This window comes from Danio rerio, chromosome 15, assembly GCF_049306965.1.
Source record: "Danio rerio strain Tuebingen ecotype United States chromosome 15, GRCz12tu, whole genome shotgun sequence".
Taxonomy (NCBI): domain Eukaryota; kingdom Metazoa; phylum Chordata; class Actinopteri; order Cypriniformes; family Danionidae; genus Danio; species Danio rerio.
The window spans coordinates 35,822,392-35,840,000 of NC_133190.1; the positions used below are offsets into that span (position 1 = coordinate 35,822,392).

At 33.4% G+C, this 17,609-nt stretch overlaps 1 protein-coding gene across 12 annotated transcripts in view; it reads right to left on the bottom strand.

Moving 5' to 3' along the window:
• Nucleotides 1-17,609, bottom strand: part of nbeab (neurobeachin b) — a 770,985-nt gene that overhangs the window by 514,478 nt on the left and 238,898 nt on the right. For 6 of the 12 annotated variants that reach the window (XR_012390920.1, XM_073923810.1, XM_073923809.1 and 3 more), the window contains exons 23-28: nucleotides 15,563-15,780; nucleotides 12,605-12,758; nucleotides 9,695-9,875; nucleotides 6,629-6,753; nucleotides 4,520-4,585; nucleotides 2,121-2,289 (exon numbers count right to left, since the gene is read on the bottom strand). Coding sequence is in view for 10 of the 12 variants with exons in the window: in XM_073923810.1 (XP_073779911.1) it covers nucleotides 2,121-2,289; nucleotides 4,520-4,585; nucleotides 6,629-6,753; nucleotides 9,695-9,875; nucleotides 12,605-12,758; nucleotides 15,563-15,780 (913 nt within the window). In the remaining 2 variants the exon portion in view is untranslated. Of the gene's footprint in view, nucleotides 1-2,120; nucleotides 2,290-4,519; nucleotides 4,628-6,628; nucleotides 6,754-9,694; nucleotides 9,876-12,604; nucleotides 12,759-15,562; nucleotides 15,781-17,609 lie in introns of all 12 variants that reach the window. The other 6 variants (XR_012390919.1, XM_068213771.2, XM_068213770.2 and 3 more) reach the window with 1 other exon arrangement.

The window sequence follows — 17,609 nt, forward strand, 5'->3', positions numbered from 1 at the left end:
ACTTAATTTTTTGATTAGTAATGTGCATTTGCTATTGCATTTCATTTAGACTTTTAAGGTGACTTTCTCCATTATTTCCAATATTTGCTGATATCAAGTAAATTTAATGTTCCATCAAGATATTTTGTATATTTCTTACTGTAAATAAATATATCAAAACTCCAATTTTGATTAGTAACGTGCATTGTTATTGCACTTTAAAGATGATTTTTTACATCATTTCGAATATTTGCTGATAGCAAGTAAATTTAATGTTCCATCAATATATTTTGTACATTTTTTACTGTAAATAATTTATTAAAACTTCATTTTTAATTGGTAATGTGCATTGCTATTGCACTTCATTAGACTTTAAAAGTGATTTTCTTAATTATTTCCAATATTTTCTGATATAAAGTAAAATTAATGTTCCATAAAGATATTTTGTACATTTCCTACTGTAAATAAATATATAAAAACTCCATTTTTGATTAGTATTGTGCATTGTTATTGCACTTTAACGATGATTTTTTCATTTTTAAATAGTAATGTGCATTCTATTGCAATTAATTCGATTTTAATGGTGATTTGCTAATATGGTTCAGATATTTGAAAAAATGTGCAGATCATTTATATGCCTATTATTTTTTTTTTTTTAAATATAATAATGCTCTATTTGTTAACATTATATTAAACATTTATTAAACTAAACCGCAGATGAAAACTAGTTGAGAAGCATCTACTGTATTAATATTGGGTTTGTTAATTTCTTAGTTAATGTTTATTAACTGTTTATTCATATTCAAAAGTATGCTATTTAACTGTTTTATTTAATGTTTTAATATAAAGTGTTTAAATAATTGCATTAATTGGGTGTTTTTTATAGGTCAGTTTTATACACTAACAACTACATGATAATTATTTAACAAATCTAGTTCTCACTGTTGACTAGTGAATGCATTGAGTAGTTAATAACATTGACTAATAAGACTATATTGCGAAGTATTACTTATTGTACTATATAATCATTTTCCAATTAAATTAGTTTGGAACTATTAGTTTAATCACAAAAGTAATGCACAAAAATATTTTGGTATACCTGCTAAATACCTGCTAAAGTTGCCTTTTTTCCTGAGCTTCTATCAATATTGTGATAATATCAAATATCTTGATAAATTCATTATCATGGCAAGAATATCTGATACCTTCATATGCCTAGTACACTGTAAACCCCAGTGTTGTCTTTACTTAGACAATTAAGTAAAGTTGACTGAACATAGCTTAAAATATTGGGTTTTGGTCATGTCACTTAAAAATATGAGTCAATTTAACTTATTATGTACCATGAAAATGCATAAACTTAAGATTTCAAGTGTAGTGAGCTCAAAATCATAATTAATCCTTTGAAAAATAAATAGATCATTTTCACAAATGTAGTCTTGACTGTAAACTTCTAATATGTGCAACCTTATAAGTGCAAGGTCTTTTTTTAAATCAGAAAACAAATGGCTTCAGGTATAATTATTTGTCATTTTTTGTTTGTAATTATTTCAACATTTTTCATAGTCCATTTTTCATACTTAAATTGTTCAGTTCACTAAACTTAGTACTAAGCTTGTACAATTTAAGTATAGTCTACAAAACCGTCAAGTTAAATAAACTTAAATATGCAAGTTTTGGAAGACTCTATTACTCAATTAAATTGAGGCAACGAGTTTACTAAATAAATTTAGTTCAAGCAACTTATTAGGGTTTTCAGTGTACTATACTTTCCCAATATTCTTTTTTTAATGCCTGAAACAAACATTAAACCCTTACGTTTTCATTAGTATGTTGCTGTATCCCTTCAAACTATTTAATTCTGTGACCAACTCACAAACAAAGCTGCTGGTTTTTCATGGTAAGAGGCGGGTGTTTAATGTTATGCAGCATAATTAGTGGAGCATATGAATAATAGATGCGTTTGACACCAGCTTGAGACGGACCCTGTGGAGACCTACTTCTTTTCCAATGTATCAAATATGACATTTAAAAAAAACTACCTAGCTAATGGCGTTAAAATACATTTGGAATGCAAATAAGCTCGCTGTTTGGCCTATATTGTAAATAAGTATAATAAACTGTGTCAACCAAGAAAGCACCTGTGCTGGTGGGGGAGTTGATCTCCTGCCGAATGCCTCTTCCTGATTGGTTGATGAACCTGCCCGTCTCCCGCTGGGGCTCCAGGATGTCCCGGTACTTTGACACCATGAGCACTGAGATGAAATAGACAACCGCGAGAGCCAGGAACTGGGCCTGCTTACTGTCATCCTGTGAAACACACAGCAAAGAATATGAAGGGGGATCAACATGTCATGCAAAGCTAAAATGATTCACTATACTGATTACATTTCTGTTTTGTGCACTGTTTGAGTTGTTTTACAGAGTAATATATCAAATATGACATAAATAAACACAAAAACAATCAAAAATATTGACCTAGAAAAAAAGAAAATGTTTTCTGTGTATTAAATCACTCACTCTTTTACTAATGTAGTGTATGGCAGTTGAGTGCACTATAATTTATATCAGGAAAGAAGGAACTAAAACGAATGAGGTAAATAGTGTCGTTTGCAGGAAATTTGAAATTCTAAATAATACACCTACCATCCACCAATATTTTATTATGGCATCACAGTGAAATTTTATGTACATATAACATTTTTAGTTTCAATAAATTAATTATCTTAAATTGTTTTTTAAATGCTTAAAAAATAATGTTCCAACTCTGTTTTCTGATCTAATCAGTAGGCATCAAACCTCTCACAGAGTTACAGAGGCAACTGCTAATGGTCACTGTCTAGTGCCAAAGTGTAAGACCTCCTTTGGTCAATCTGTCTTCTCTGTAAAGGGAGCCAAACTGTACGATGATTTACCTGTTAGCCTAAAATCAGAAAGTAATATAAATATTTTTAGTAGTGTTTTTAAAAAGTGGTAAAAAACAAAACAGCAGTGTTTGCACAAATAGTCTACTGTTAGTTTGTTGGATCAAGTCGCCTTTGCTTTTGCCTTCAGTAATTTTATGTAAAGAAATATAATGTTGGGAACTGAATATGTATTTATTATATTTCCAATTATGCAAAATTTTTCAAGCCTCCTGTGGACAGGTGTTGAGAATTAGCAAGTTTGCAAAAACACTTAAACAAATGAATTTGGTTTTCCAGTGTAATTGTGATGTCTATGTCAAATAAATAAATAAATAAATAAATAAATAAAATATTTTTTTTCATAAATTCAGTGTCTTTTTTGACAGTATTATTTGATAAGAGTAAAAAAGGTCTTTCTTGTCATGCTTGTTGTTTACTTTTTAATTATCCTTTAAAATAAAAACATGTATTTGTTTGTCAAATATGTAAATATTGTAAAGCATATATATATATATATATATATATATATATATATATATATATATATATATATATATATATATATATATATATATATATATATATATATATATATATATATATATATATATATATATATATATATATATATATATAATGCGTTATTACATTTGCAATATTTTCTCTGACTGCTGAGGAGATCACTACAAAATAGGTGAACAAATGTGTGGGGGAAAAGTCATTTGCTCAAACTCAAAAAATGGCTAAAATTCAATATAATTCATTATATAGTGTAAAAGGGATAGCTTCAGGCACAGATTTTAAGTTGCAGTCCATAAGTTTTGCTTCTTTGTCGCCATTTCTGGTTGAAACCTGTCATTGCAGCTATTTATTGCACTGGTGTTGATGTTCATGTTGATGACCATTTTGCCCCAAAGTCAATTATCTGCCACTTTTGTTCTGATCACAATTTAGCACCACCAATGGTATTTAAATTCAATGTTCACAAACTATATTTATTCCATTTAGAACACATTTTTACAAACAAAAACAGTAAATCAGGCAGAGATAAGAAGACGGTTCTGAACACTGACAGGTTCTGAACACTGACGGTTCTGAACACTGACTTTATTTAAAGAAAATAAAGTTACAGACTTTACAGACAAAACAAAACAAAACAAAAAAGAAGAAAACAAAACCAACTAAAGGAAAAGTAAAGAAAACAAATACAACTAAACAAAAGAAAACAAAACGGAAGAAAACAAAACCAAAGAAAAAAAAAGAAAACACAACAAAACAGAAGAAAACAAAACAAAACAGAACACATCAGAATAAAAGATCATGTGACTAACTCAGAATAGAATAGACTACATGTAAATCTAATCTACCAAAACAAAACAAAATGAAACAAAAAGTAAACAAAACAAAAGAGAAAACAAAACCAAAGAAAACGAAACAAATGAAACATAATAGTAGAAAACAAAAAACAAAACAAAAGAGAAGAAAACAAAACAAAACAAAACAGAAGAAAACAAAACAGAACACAACAGAATAAAATAGATCATGTGACTAACTAATAGAATAGAATAGAATAGAATAGAATAGAATAGAATAGAATAGAAGAGAATAGAACAGATGATCTGCGGTTAACTCACAACATCCCGAAAGACAGCAGCTCGCAGACGGTTAATGTCCACATCTTGCAGAAGTCGATCCGGGTCCTTAATTGGAGAAACATTACTTGGAAAATTTTCTATGGTGGTCTAAGGCAAGAAAAGCAGATATTTGAGACGTTTAACAGTTCTCGCATTGAAAGATCTCATTTTCAAATTCACACCAAGCCCAAAGCACTAAATCACACATAACATGACAATGCTGCTGAAAAAAAAAAAAAAAAAAAAAACTTGAATGTGGCAAAACTGATTTCACTCTGCAAGAAATACACAAATAATGCCAACAGTACAACTGCTCATGAACAGAATCCATGTTGGTTATCCATCATGTTAGTTATGTATCCATCCATCTATCCATCCGCCTTTCTGTCACTCTATCTACTGCAGATTGATATACAATAAGAAAATATAATCAATGAAATATCTACAAAATGAAGTGAATTAAACATTTAAGAACAAGTGCATTTGAGAACTAATAGAAAAGCTAATAATTAAATCTAAAAAAAGTTTGCATATGTGCCTCCCACTTGTTAAGGGTCCAAAAAAATTTATAATTGGCTTCTCAGCTATTCCATGACCAAGTGTGTGTTATTTTTTTCAATATCCCAATTACAATGAGCAGATAAAAGGTCCAGAGTTCATTTCAAGTTTGCTATTTGCATTTAGCATTTGTTACTGTTAACTCTCAAGATGAGATCCAAAGAGCTACACTATCAGTCAGGAAAGCCATCATTAGGCCGGAAGAACAAAACAAACCCATCAGAGAGATGGCAAAAACATTAGACATTCCCAAAACAACGGTTTGGAACATTCCAAAAAAAAGAACGTACCAGTGAGCTCAGGAACACCAAAAGACCCGGAAGACCACGGAAAACAACTGTGGTGGATGACCAAATAATACTTTCCCTAGTGAAAAACACACTCTTCACAACAGTTGGCCAGTTCAAGAACGCTCTCCAGGAGGTAGGTGTATGTGTGTCAAAGTCAACAATCAAGAGAAGACTACACCAGAGTGAATACAGAGGGTTTACCACAAGATGTAAACCATTGGTGAGCCTCAAAAACAGGATGGCAAGATTAAAGTTCTAAAAAAGCCTTCACAGTGCTGGAACAACATCCTATAGACAGATGAGTTTAAGGTCAACTTGTACCAGAGTGATGGGAGTAGAAGAGTATGGAGAAGGAAAGAAACTGCTCATGATCCTTAACAGTGAAGCATGGTGGTAACAGTGTCATGGTGTGGGCATGTATGGCTGTCAATGTATGGCTGACAAAAGCAGCAGGATGAATTCTGAAGTGTTTCAGGCTGTACTTTCTGCTCATATTAAGCCAAATGCTTCAGAACATCGCAGTGCAGATGGAGAATGACCCAAAGCAAACTGTAAAAGCAACCCAAGAGTTTCTGAAGGAAAAGAAGTGGAATGGCCAAGTCAATCACCTGACCTATATCTGATTGAGCCTGCATTTCACTTGCTGAAGACAAATCTGAAGGGCAAATGCCCCAGGAACAAGCAGGAACTGAAGACAGTTGCTGTAATGGCCTGGCAGAACACCAACAAGGATTAAAAACCCAGCGTCTGGTGATGTCTCTGCGTTCCAGACTTCAGCCTGTAATTGGCTGTAAAGGATGTGCAATCAAGTATTAAAAAGTGAAAGTTTGATCTATGATCATTATTCTGTCCAATTACTTTTGGACCCTTAACAAGAGGGAGACACACATGCAAACTGTTGTAAGTCCTACAGCGTTCGTTCACCTGATTTTGATGTAAATACCTTTAAACTAAAGCTAACAGTCTGCAGCACATCTTGTTCGTTTCATTTCAAAGCAATCGTGTCAGTGTATAGAGCCAAAAATGTTAGAATTGTGTCGATATCTAATTATTTGTGGACCTAACTGTATATAATAGCAAGTTATAATAATGATGAGTATGCATTTATCATTTGTATTATTAACAAATATAACTTACATGTATATAAATAGACATGCATGCAAAAAAACACATAATATCAAAATGTTACTTTAAACGCATAGTATGGAATTATGCATTGAGCATAGATGCAGTGTAACGGTGTGTGTAGTGAACTGGGTACCTTGCTGGCTGTGGACACACTTTGCAGGCCCTCCTGAGACTTACTGCAGGACAGAGAGGATTTCAAACTCCTGTCCCTCTGACGCTGACGACACTCCAAACAGTTCCTCACAGCCACACAACACACTGAAACACACACACAAACAAGCTACAATAAAGTGATTACAAATGAACTCTAAAAACATTACAATTCCAAACCCAGGTGCTGATTTATCAAAACAGTGTCCCCCTTGAATTGTAGTGACACCACTGCTTGTACCTTGTTGCGTAAGGGATAGTTCACCTATAACAAGACAATGCACTTACAATGTACTGTATTAACCTGTTGGAGTAACTTTTTTTTTCTGTTGAACACAAAAGATTTTGAACAATGTTGGTAACTGATAGCCACTGACTTCCATAGCAAAAAAATAAAAATCAAAGTCAATGGCTACTGATTTCCAACATACTTTAAAATATCTTGCGTTATTGTTTGCGTACAATAGAAAAAGGGAACTCATAAAGGTATGAAACCAATTGCGGATGAGAATATTTCTTTTTTTGTAAATGACCCTTTTAAAGGCTCAAGAAACCCTGGAGTACTTTAATTGAGCAGCTTAAATTGTAGGGAAAACTAGATATTTTTGTCAGCTAATTTAATCTTACAGGTTTAAAATACATTTTGGGGCAGGATCGAAATCGTGACGTATAGCAAATCTGCTAGTGGAGTGATGATAAGTAAGTTTCTCATTATTATTCATAGCGAAGTTTTCTTATCCTATGAGAAGACCCTGCTTCTTAATTATTCATGAGAGGACGTGCTTTCCGAAGGCAAGTAAGACCTGCCAAGCTGTGAGATCCACTGGGTGAGACCGCGTCCGCGCACGACAAGCAGTATTTAGCCGTTCATGCAAGGTCATATGTGTTTGTTTCTATGAGTCACAGGGTTTGTTGCATGTTTTCCCCGCAAAGCTGTCAGGGCCGATACAAAGCTGTTGGTTTGCAGCAAGCATTTTTGTCAGGAGAACGAATTGGAGAATGATAGACTTTGTCTTTTATCTGTTGAGTTTGTTACCATTCAGACACATCGCCTATATCTATGCTGCTGTGTTCACCTATTTTTAAAATTCTCCAGATTACCGGCAGGGCTAATGGTTGGAATAGATAGGGCAAGAGACCTGCTGCACTGCTATCAACTGTGTCTGCATTCAGACTCGGGGATTTAGGAGAGAAGTCCTCCTCATTTATAGTGTTTACAGGATTATTTTTTATAATGATATAACAAATTGTGGTTATGTTTATATGTAATGACGAATAACAAATGTAGCAGGGCATTAAAATACTGTTTATTTCTTTGCATTTTAACTTTGTAAACTATAAAATCATGCTCACGGTTTGTGTCTCATTTTTGTGAGCAAACTGACTACAATTGTTCACTCCCCTCTTTTTTCCCTGCTCTGCTGTCCATGCCCACTCCTCCCTCTGCTCGCAGCGCTCCACGCCCATTATAAAGCTTTTTTTTTATTTATTCTAAGGTAGACTACAAGGTAGAACCAAAAGAGAGGGGTTTCATGGCCCTTTAAATCTGTTTATAAGGTGAATAAAGTAACACAAAAATACTAATACTACTGCAAATTGGTATCATTTTAGTATACAATTTAGTATACAACAATTCTCGATATTACCTAGTGGCTTATTGCTTATCTTTTAATGATATGTTGGCTGTTTATTAATACTTATAATGTACATATTTGCATGACCCTATTCTACATCCGTAACCCTACCTAATATCTAAACTACCTTAGGCCTGATAACAATTAATAAGCAACAAATTAGAAGACTGCTAAATGGCATGTGTTTTTAATGACGAGAATTTAATCTTCAAATAAAGTGTGACCAAAATAAAATAATAAAATGCTGTGCATAAAACAATGAGTAAAATAAATTTATGTTGTACATAATCAGGTAAATTGTGCATTAACAAATCCTCAGTCTTTAATCAGGGTTTCTGCAGGTTTCATTAAGTCAGATTTAAGACTTAAGTATAACTCTCATTCAACCAAATGCACTTAAAAACCTTAAGTTCCATTCCTATTTATAAACATTATATCCACTCACATTTACCTGTGTAATTAGTTTTTTTGTAAATGGAAGATGATGTAAACGGATATACAGTATTGCTGTTATTATCATGAGGAACTGTGTAATTGTTTTTTGTTTTCTTTTCCTGATTAGGGAACTTAAGAGAATTTGCTGTCAAAATGTCTACAGCTGTTGTGAAATAAATATCTTGTTGCAATAAAAACTTAAATATATATGTAAAAAAATATCGAAACACATTGTTGGTGAATGGATGGGTGTCAGACTTTTTCTTGGAGAACTTAAGACCTGTTCAAAAAGACCTGTTCTAAATTAAGACCTGTTTAAAATAATTAAAGACCTACAACACAATATTTCTGTCAATTATTATTATTTTTTAATTCAAGACATTTTAAGACACCCTGTTTATCAATCCTATATTAATAATATCAGAGTACTGTAAATACAGGAATCAGAGAGTGAAATTCAATACCTTTTCAGACTTTTTAAAGACTCTTTCTATACATTTTAAGACCTTATAACCACCTTTCAACCAGAAACACTGGCGAGATCTTAACTTACAGTATATTTACTAAATATTAATGTAAGAAATTAATCCAAAACTAAAACAGTATTCGTATACTAAAAAAAAAAACTTATTAAATCTAAACAAATTAAGTTCACTTAATTGTATTTACAAGTTTAAGAGGATGAACAAAAAAACATATACAAACTATAACATTTTTCCAAAAAAAATCCTTAAAAAGGTGTTGATTTAGCTCATTTTAAATAAGAAGTTTAAAGAAGCAACAAAAATCAAGTTTTGAGTTTTGCATTAGACAAAAGTGTCTTTTCGAAAGTGACCGAAAAGGTGTTTTTGCCTTAAAAAAAAACATCTATTTTCTGTTGCATATGACCTAAACCGATAAACCAAGCTATTAAACATCTTAACATGTTTTCTTTGTTCTGTTGTGTTCTTTAAAATGTGATCTGACACACACACACACACCTAGTCTGAGGCACTGTCGCATCAGTCCCCCTGAGGACATGTTTTTCTCAGCTTCAATCTCGCTGAAGTTGAGTGAACTGGCGAATACCAGGACATCCACTATGGCCATCAGACGGGTCAGAAAGATCACGGCGGTCTCAGACGACATGCCCTGCGTCACTTCCAGGCCTTCCATCTCACTCTGACACAATAATCAAGAGCACAAAGGCTTTTATCACTTCAGGTCATCTTGTTAGCACATTTGAAATCACATTAACATGAAATCATTACTTGGGATGTGAAAACATTCAGACTGGAAATGAGGTGAGTTTGGTAAAATGTGAAACAGGATGAGAAAGCTCATGCAAGGCAGTGATGCTTTCAAGGATGCAGGATTATTAATGGTAGTCTTTTTTGGGGTGGTGAAATGCACTATTTTGTAGTTTTAATGGAATAAAAACCCCACTACTGGGGTTGCTTCTGTTCACACAAACTGCATGTATTTGATTACACATCTAATAAAACATAAGTTAAATAGTATTTAGTTTTTATTTTAAATATCTTATTTTTTCATCAAGAAACCATTTAAACTTTACATGAGATCCACCATGATCTTTACAGATAGATTTAGTTTCATTTTTAAGAAAAAGAAAACACATTTATTAAAATATTTATTTAATTGATTTGAAATATAAATCTTTTGAAATATATGTAAAAATGTAAATACAAAATGTCCTTTATGATTAAATTAATGCTTTAAAAAAGTGTTAAAAAAAACTTTCGTTAGTAGTGTATTACAAAAAATTATCTACTTATTGTAAATCTATGCGAACTATCATTGCTTTTAAAATGCAACTGAATTAAATATTTGACCATTTAAAAAGCAATTCTTTGTTTTAACTGTATTAAATCATTTTAATTTAACAATAAATAAAAAAAAACTAAAGAAAAACGTTTCTTTTGACTGAATTCTTCATAGGCTAAAATCACAAACAAAAGATGGAAGGCAAGTTAGAAAACTACTATATGGAAATTAGTTCTTTCTAATTATGAGAACGCATGGCATCCCTGATATGAGAGAAAATGGAAATGAACCACAAAACATTCTAGATAAATCAATATTTTGGTGTACTGACCTTGGAATTCTTTGCACAAATAAATTAAATAAAAGAGAAGCAAAAATAGTTAAAAAAGTTAAAATGCAATCATGAATAAATTACATAAAATAAGGATACATAGGAGGAATTCTGTTTTATTATTGACAGACCAATGACTAAAATGATTTCATATAAACCATAGATGTCAAAGTCATCTACAAGGGGGTCTCCAGGAATTGACTTTGACACCTATGATAAAAACAAACAAACAAATAAAAAATAAATAAACAAATCAATCAATCAATCAATCAATCAATCAATCAATCAATCAATCAATCAATCAATCAATCAATACACAAATAAATAAATCTTGTCAGGCATAATTAAAACAAGAATAATTTAACCAAAATAATAATAATAATAATAATAATAATAATAATAATAATAATAATAATAATAATAATACAAAATAAAATAAAATAAAATAAAATAGAATAGAATAAAATAAAATAAAATAAAATAAAAGGATCAGACTGGAGCCAAAAAATAAATAATAATAATGGTAATCTAATGGTATCTTAAATCTTAATACATTGTCACTATGCTTACTATCATTACCCTATATAATTAAGGTGTATTTATTTAAAATAAAACACATTTGTCACTAATACTTCATCTATTTCTCAAAAGTAAAAGTCACAGTAAGTACATTTCCCCCCATAATACATCTGTTAAACTGTACATTTTTTCACTCACATTTTGATCATATTTTTAATTATTTCCATAAAAGTTATTTGAAACAATACACCGTATTTGTGCATTCAACATGTTTCTGGTGTATATAAATCACTTATACAAATGTAACTTGATGCAAACACCAGTCCATCTGAGGCGTCTATTAAAGACGAGGTAAGGCCAGTTTATTTACGGTATATAGCACTTTTGATACACAAAAGTAATTAAAAGTGCTCTACATACATTCAAAATCATAAAATAATCACAGAATATTTATATGAATTAAAAGTGATTAAAAACACATAAAAATGTATAAAAACAGTTTTTAAAAGAATAAAAAACTAGATAGTTGGGATAGCTCAACCAAAATGTATGCACCATACTTACCCTCAAATGGTTGAACAAAGAAGAAGATATTGTGAAGAATGCTGTAAACTGTGGCCATTGACATAGTAGGAAATAAATAAATAAATAAATAATTACTATAGATCTCACTGGCTACAGCTTATCAAGATTCTTCAGAATATCTTCTTTTGTGTTTAACAGAAAAAAGAAACTCAAACAGACTTGAAGCAAGAAGGAAGTTAGTAAATGGTGAAAGATTTTTTTCATTTTTGGTTAAACTATTTCCTGAGATCAGGGATGCCCAAACTAGGGCTCGCAGACGAAAGTTGGCCCATGGTAATCTTTGATTTGGCCCTCTATCCCATCTGAGGAGAGGGGAAATGATGAGGAATTTAGAATTTAGAAGGAATGTCTTTAACAGAGATTGTGATTTCCAATTTAATGTAACTTTTGTTTTTGAACTGTTGAGCAACAAAAAAGCTAACCGGAATTAAATGTTTCAATTAAATGTTGTGAATGAATTAGATTTTTCTAAATTAATAAATTATATAATGATTATAATAATAAATTAGGAATATACATTGACAACTTTACAGTTTAGTATATTTACCCCTGGCCCACCACCCTCAATCAAGTTTAGCTTTTGGCTCTCTATAAGAAAAAGTTTGGGCACCCCTGCTTTAGATTAATTCGGCTTGCAGTGATCTACAATGGCCACCGTGTGTCAGTGTGGTCAAAGCTCTGGCTCACTCACAGAAGGAGAAGTGGCGGCGGACAGCAGGGGAAGGATTCCTCCACAGGCGATGATGATGTTATCCACCATCTGTGAGATCAGGTGAATGGTATTGTGTACAAAGATTATATTCTCATTGCTGTTGACAAAGTCCATGATGGATTTTGTTGAATGACTGAGGGGAAAAAGGAAAGAAGTGGGAGAAAGATAAATGTGATCAATGATGAAAAGATTTACTGTAAACCACAATCGGTGTTCAGTAGGTTACTTTGGAAATGTAATAGATTCAGATTACAAATGACCCTATTTAAAATGTAATAAGTAGAGTACCTTTTCAATGACTTATAAAAGTAAAGTAACTGATTACATCTGATTTCTTTTTAAATACTTTTAAGTTCCTAATGGATATTTTGAACTAACTCCTTTTCAAGCATTTATACTAAGCAGTATAGCTATGTTTACTGAATTTCTAAATCTTTTATCAGTTGAATTAAGATTATAATAATAAAATTTTAAAGTACAGCCACCACAAAACCAGACTCTATAACAAAAAACATTGTTAACTGTTGTTACAAACTCTAAATATTGCATATTGTGTATATATATTTACAACTCTTCATTAATAAACTACACTACATAATGTAAAATCATTAGTAACTAATGAACTAATAATAATTACTATATATATATACTATATATATATATATATATATATATATATATATATTCAACAGAAATGGAATTAAGGCACGGAGTATGCATATATTAGTGACATTATTAAAGAAACACCACAATCAAACTATTACCGTCATGTAGGACTTTTCACCATATTTTCTGAAAAGATCCACACATGCGGCTGTCAGTAAACACACACACACACACACACACACACACACACACACACACACACACACACACAATCTTATATGAAAACTCTTAACGTGAACACCTTAATTATATTATTGTCTATTAAGGCAAATAACTAGATAATAGATGTCCATGTAAGCGTAGTCAGTAGTGTTTTCGACCTAAGTGAAAGATCCAGAAGGCCAATCCGGCTGATTTGATTCAGAAGGGCACTTTTTTGTCGGCTCACCGGGTTGACTTTCATTCACCTTTATTCATTTTAAAAAGCACCCACTCCATTTTATTTGTATATGTTTTACTCGAACGCATAAGCCATCGAGTGAATTAGAGATTCACTCTAGTGAACTGCATCCATGTTAGCACGTCACATATTTGATGTGGTAATTTCACAGTAGGAATACACACAGGTTTGAAGACTCGTTCTCGCCCCTACAGTGCAATCTGACCAGGTATACATCCGCGCTAAAATATCCAGGTGAAAGTCATCATAGCTTGCATAGAATAGACCCAGCTCCCAACCCAACTTCGAGAATAGATTAATGGGGAGATTTTTTTTAATCGCGCGATAAGAGTAACAGAGAGTGCTGTTAACGCAGCACGTGAACGCCGATAACGGCCCACCACTAATTTATATATAGACCTCCTCTCCCTCAGTCATCTTTCCATCAATCTAATTTCTCGTGTCAGCCTAATTGGTTGGTGGCATCACCAACCAGATCGAGAGGTGGCTGTAATGCACCAAAAAGTTTGTTGTCGACCACCAAAAAACAGGTAGAAGAAAAGAATCGTAATTGTTGCCATCAAATGGATTTACTTTCATTAGCTAGACACCAGCCTCACAGCTCTGTGAACGTCGGTGCAGTCACTTATTGATTTGCGATCGTTAAATGTAGCTTTTGTGGACGCTACTGCGCTACTTGACTGATAAAAAATATTCGCTACTGAAAAGCTATTTGATTTACAAAGTAGCGATGCTACCGTCATGCTACTGAGAAATGTAGCTAAGCTAGTAGCATCACTACTACTGCCCAACACTGTTAATATGATAATATCGCTTTGGCCAGAGGAGTCTAGTGCCCTGGATTTCACAAAACGATAAGTCATAATATATCTTTGGAAATGAAAAGGTCTGTTTTTATTTCTGTACACACACGATAACAATAAAATTATATGCTTTTATAGAATAAAGGAAGGTAAGGTTACATAATAGTAGATGCTTCAGGTTCGATGTTAAAGCTGTTGATTGGAAAGTATTTTAACAGCTGGCAAACAAATTTTGCACTGAACTATTATATTTGTGCCGCCGACTTGCAGCGCCGGTGTGTGTATCCTGATAGAAACCTATGTTTAGAATTCTAAAATACATGGCACTGCGTGGCCCGCCGCCGAGCGGCGCTTCTGGTGTGCGACCTGCTTAATGCTTTCAGAAGTAGAGAGGATTAACGTAACTGGTAGACGTGGTGCGCCGCAAATTCAAACCAGAAAACCAATCAAAAGCTTGAGAATACCACCACTTTAATAAATGGCCTTAGCAGGAGGCATCATGCTTATCAAAAACAGGCAAAGCAACAGATTAATATTATTCAACAAAAGCCAGATTTTTAAAGAAAATGTTTAGATGTAACCCCATTTGTAATCTTTAACATTTTCATAAGTAACCGTAATTTAATTTGGGGTCGCCACAGCGGAATAAACCACCAACTTATCCAGCATATGTTTTACACAGCGAATGCCCTTCCAGCTGCAACCCAGTACTGGCAAACATCCATACGCACACATTCACACACATACACTATGGACAATTTAGTTTATCCAATTCATCTATAGCGCATGTTTCGGACTATGGGGGAAACCGGAGCACCAAGAGTAAACCCACGCAAACATGCAAACATGGGGAGAACATGCAAACTCCATACAGAAATGCCAACTGATTCAGCTGGGACTCAAACCAGTGACCTTCTCGCTGTGTGGTGGCAGTGCAAACCACTGAGCCACTGTGTCGCCCCAATCAATTCAAAACAGACAAAAATGAATTTCAACCTCACTGTTTTTGTTTGTGTCAAATTAAATGTGGCATCAACGCCACAACTGATAATCTTTACATCTACTGACCTTCTCCAAATGTGTACATCTGATTCCAGGGCAAAGAGCAGATCTGTAAGCAAGCGCTGGTGCATAGGGGACCACTTGAACTCTGGGATACGAAACATGGTGGTGCGAGGACCAGGACTGAACTGCCGTCGCTGCTCTTCTGTCATCGGCATTGCTCTAAAGCCCAGATCCACCCGCAGATCTCGATCCAGATGACTACCAGAACGGCCATGCAAACTCTGAAAGAAGAAATGCATCAATAAGGGATGCATTTAAAACACTAAGCAGCTGAGAAAATGTGTTCCTGACAGGTATAAGATTTTGGGGTAAAATCTCAGGGTATCAAGGAGAGATCATGTTCATCCTTACAAAAGCCCTACAGAAAATCCTTCACGCAGGAAAACAACTTTAAAGGTGTTCTTGAAAGTCAGCTATAAAAAAATGCTGGTTGAAGTTCTGACATTTTTGAGGCAAGTTTTTTTTTTTCCTTCCTCCAAGCTTTTCAAGTTTTTGCCAAGTCGAAGGCCGCATACTCCAGGGTCCTCTATATATCCCACAAATCCTCTGAAAAGAGTTTGGCAGGCATAAAGATGTCAATAAGAAATCCCTATGGAATTTTAACATATTATTGATGCATTCTATCCTAAACTACATTTCCAATATCATGATTTTTTGTTTTCATAGTTGACCACTAAAATAATTTTTTAAGATTTATCATTCATTCAATCACTTGCTTAACCTCCTGGGGTCTATTAACATGTAGACATGTTCTAGCGCATCATTATATAAGGACCATTAAATAAGCCTAAAATATATTGATAAGACAAACACATGCTTGAAAACTGTAATGGGTCTATTTTTTTATTTCTATGTATATTCATAATTACAACAGACATCCGTTTCTGTGCCTTCTGTCAACATGACTGAAAAAAAGCTGAATCTCTGCCAAATATTTGCTAAAACATATAGGTTGTTTTCAAACACATGGTTCTGGTGATGCGCAAAACAGACGGCGGGCGGAAAGTATTTATACCATATAAATAGAAAATAAGCACATATGTTGGGCATGATCCTTATACAATGCAGAGGACCAAGTTTTTTACTGAACTAAAATCTGTTTGCCTGTCATCGAGGCTGTAGATAGCTACTGTAAGCTATTATATGAAACAAATAATATAATAGGCTAAAGCCTAATTTATACTTCTGTCTTCTGTCGACTTACTGTCGAGTAATCGGCATGACCCACGGTGCATGCAATGCGCATAGCCATGCATTTATACTTCTGCACGCTGTTTGTGTTCTTCTGCAACAACACTTCCGAAATTCCAGAGTAGGTGTTTATATTGCTCTGTGTCAAATTTCTTTGCTGGTGTTTTGTTTTTTTCTGAATACCATCTAAATGAACAAGTGGCTTAAATTCTCTCATTTTGAGGCAGGAAGCTGCGGACATGCAACAACTTTAATCATGAGGTAAACACAAAATCTCCTTCACGAGACTCCACACTTCGTCACCTTAGAATTTTTAGGTTCTATCTGACATTTTTGTCAAAATTGAGTTATTGACATATTCTTATTAAATGACAACTTATTTACATTATGGGATGTTTTTTATAAGTTATTTACATTTTAAGACTTGTATTTAAAAATAACAAATGTTACACAGATCATGTTTGCTATATGGAATGCAAATTTTTGAAGCTCAGTATCTCAAAATCATTTAGAACGCAGATAGAACCTTATAATTCCAAGGTGACGACTTGTAAACACTCGCTCCATCGCTCTCACCTCTGCCCACACTCGTCACTACCAAGCCAACCAATTACAGAGCTTGCAATACATGTCGTTGGAACATGTAGTTGCATTTTTTGAGAGGTGTGCGTCAGCGTCACCGACGGCCACGGCAAAGGTTATGCAACCACACGCAGGCTATGCCGGAGCATACATGTGCGCTTGACGCAGAAGTATAAATCAGCTTTTATGCGACCACGCGTAGTACAAATCACCCTTAAGTACTATATGTTTTGAAGCATAATTGAATTAAACCGTTATAATAATTATATGGTTATGG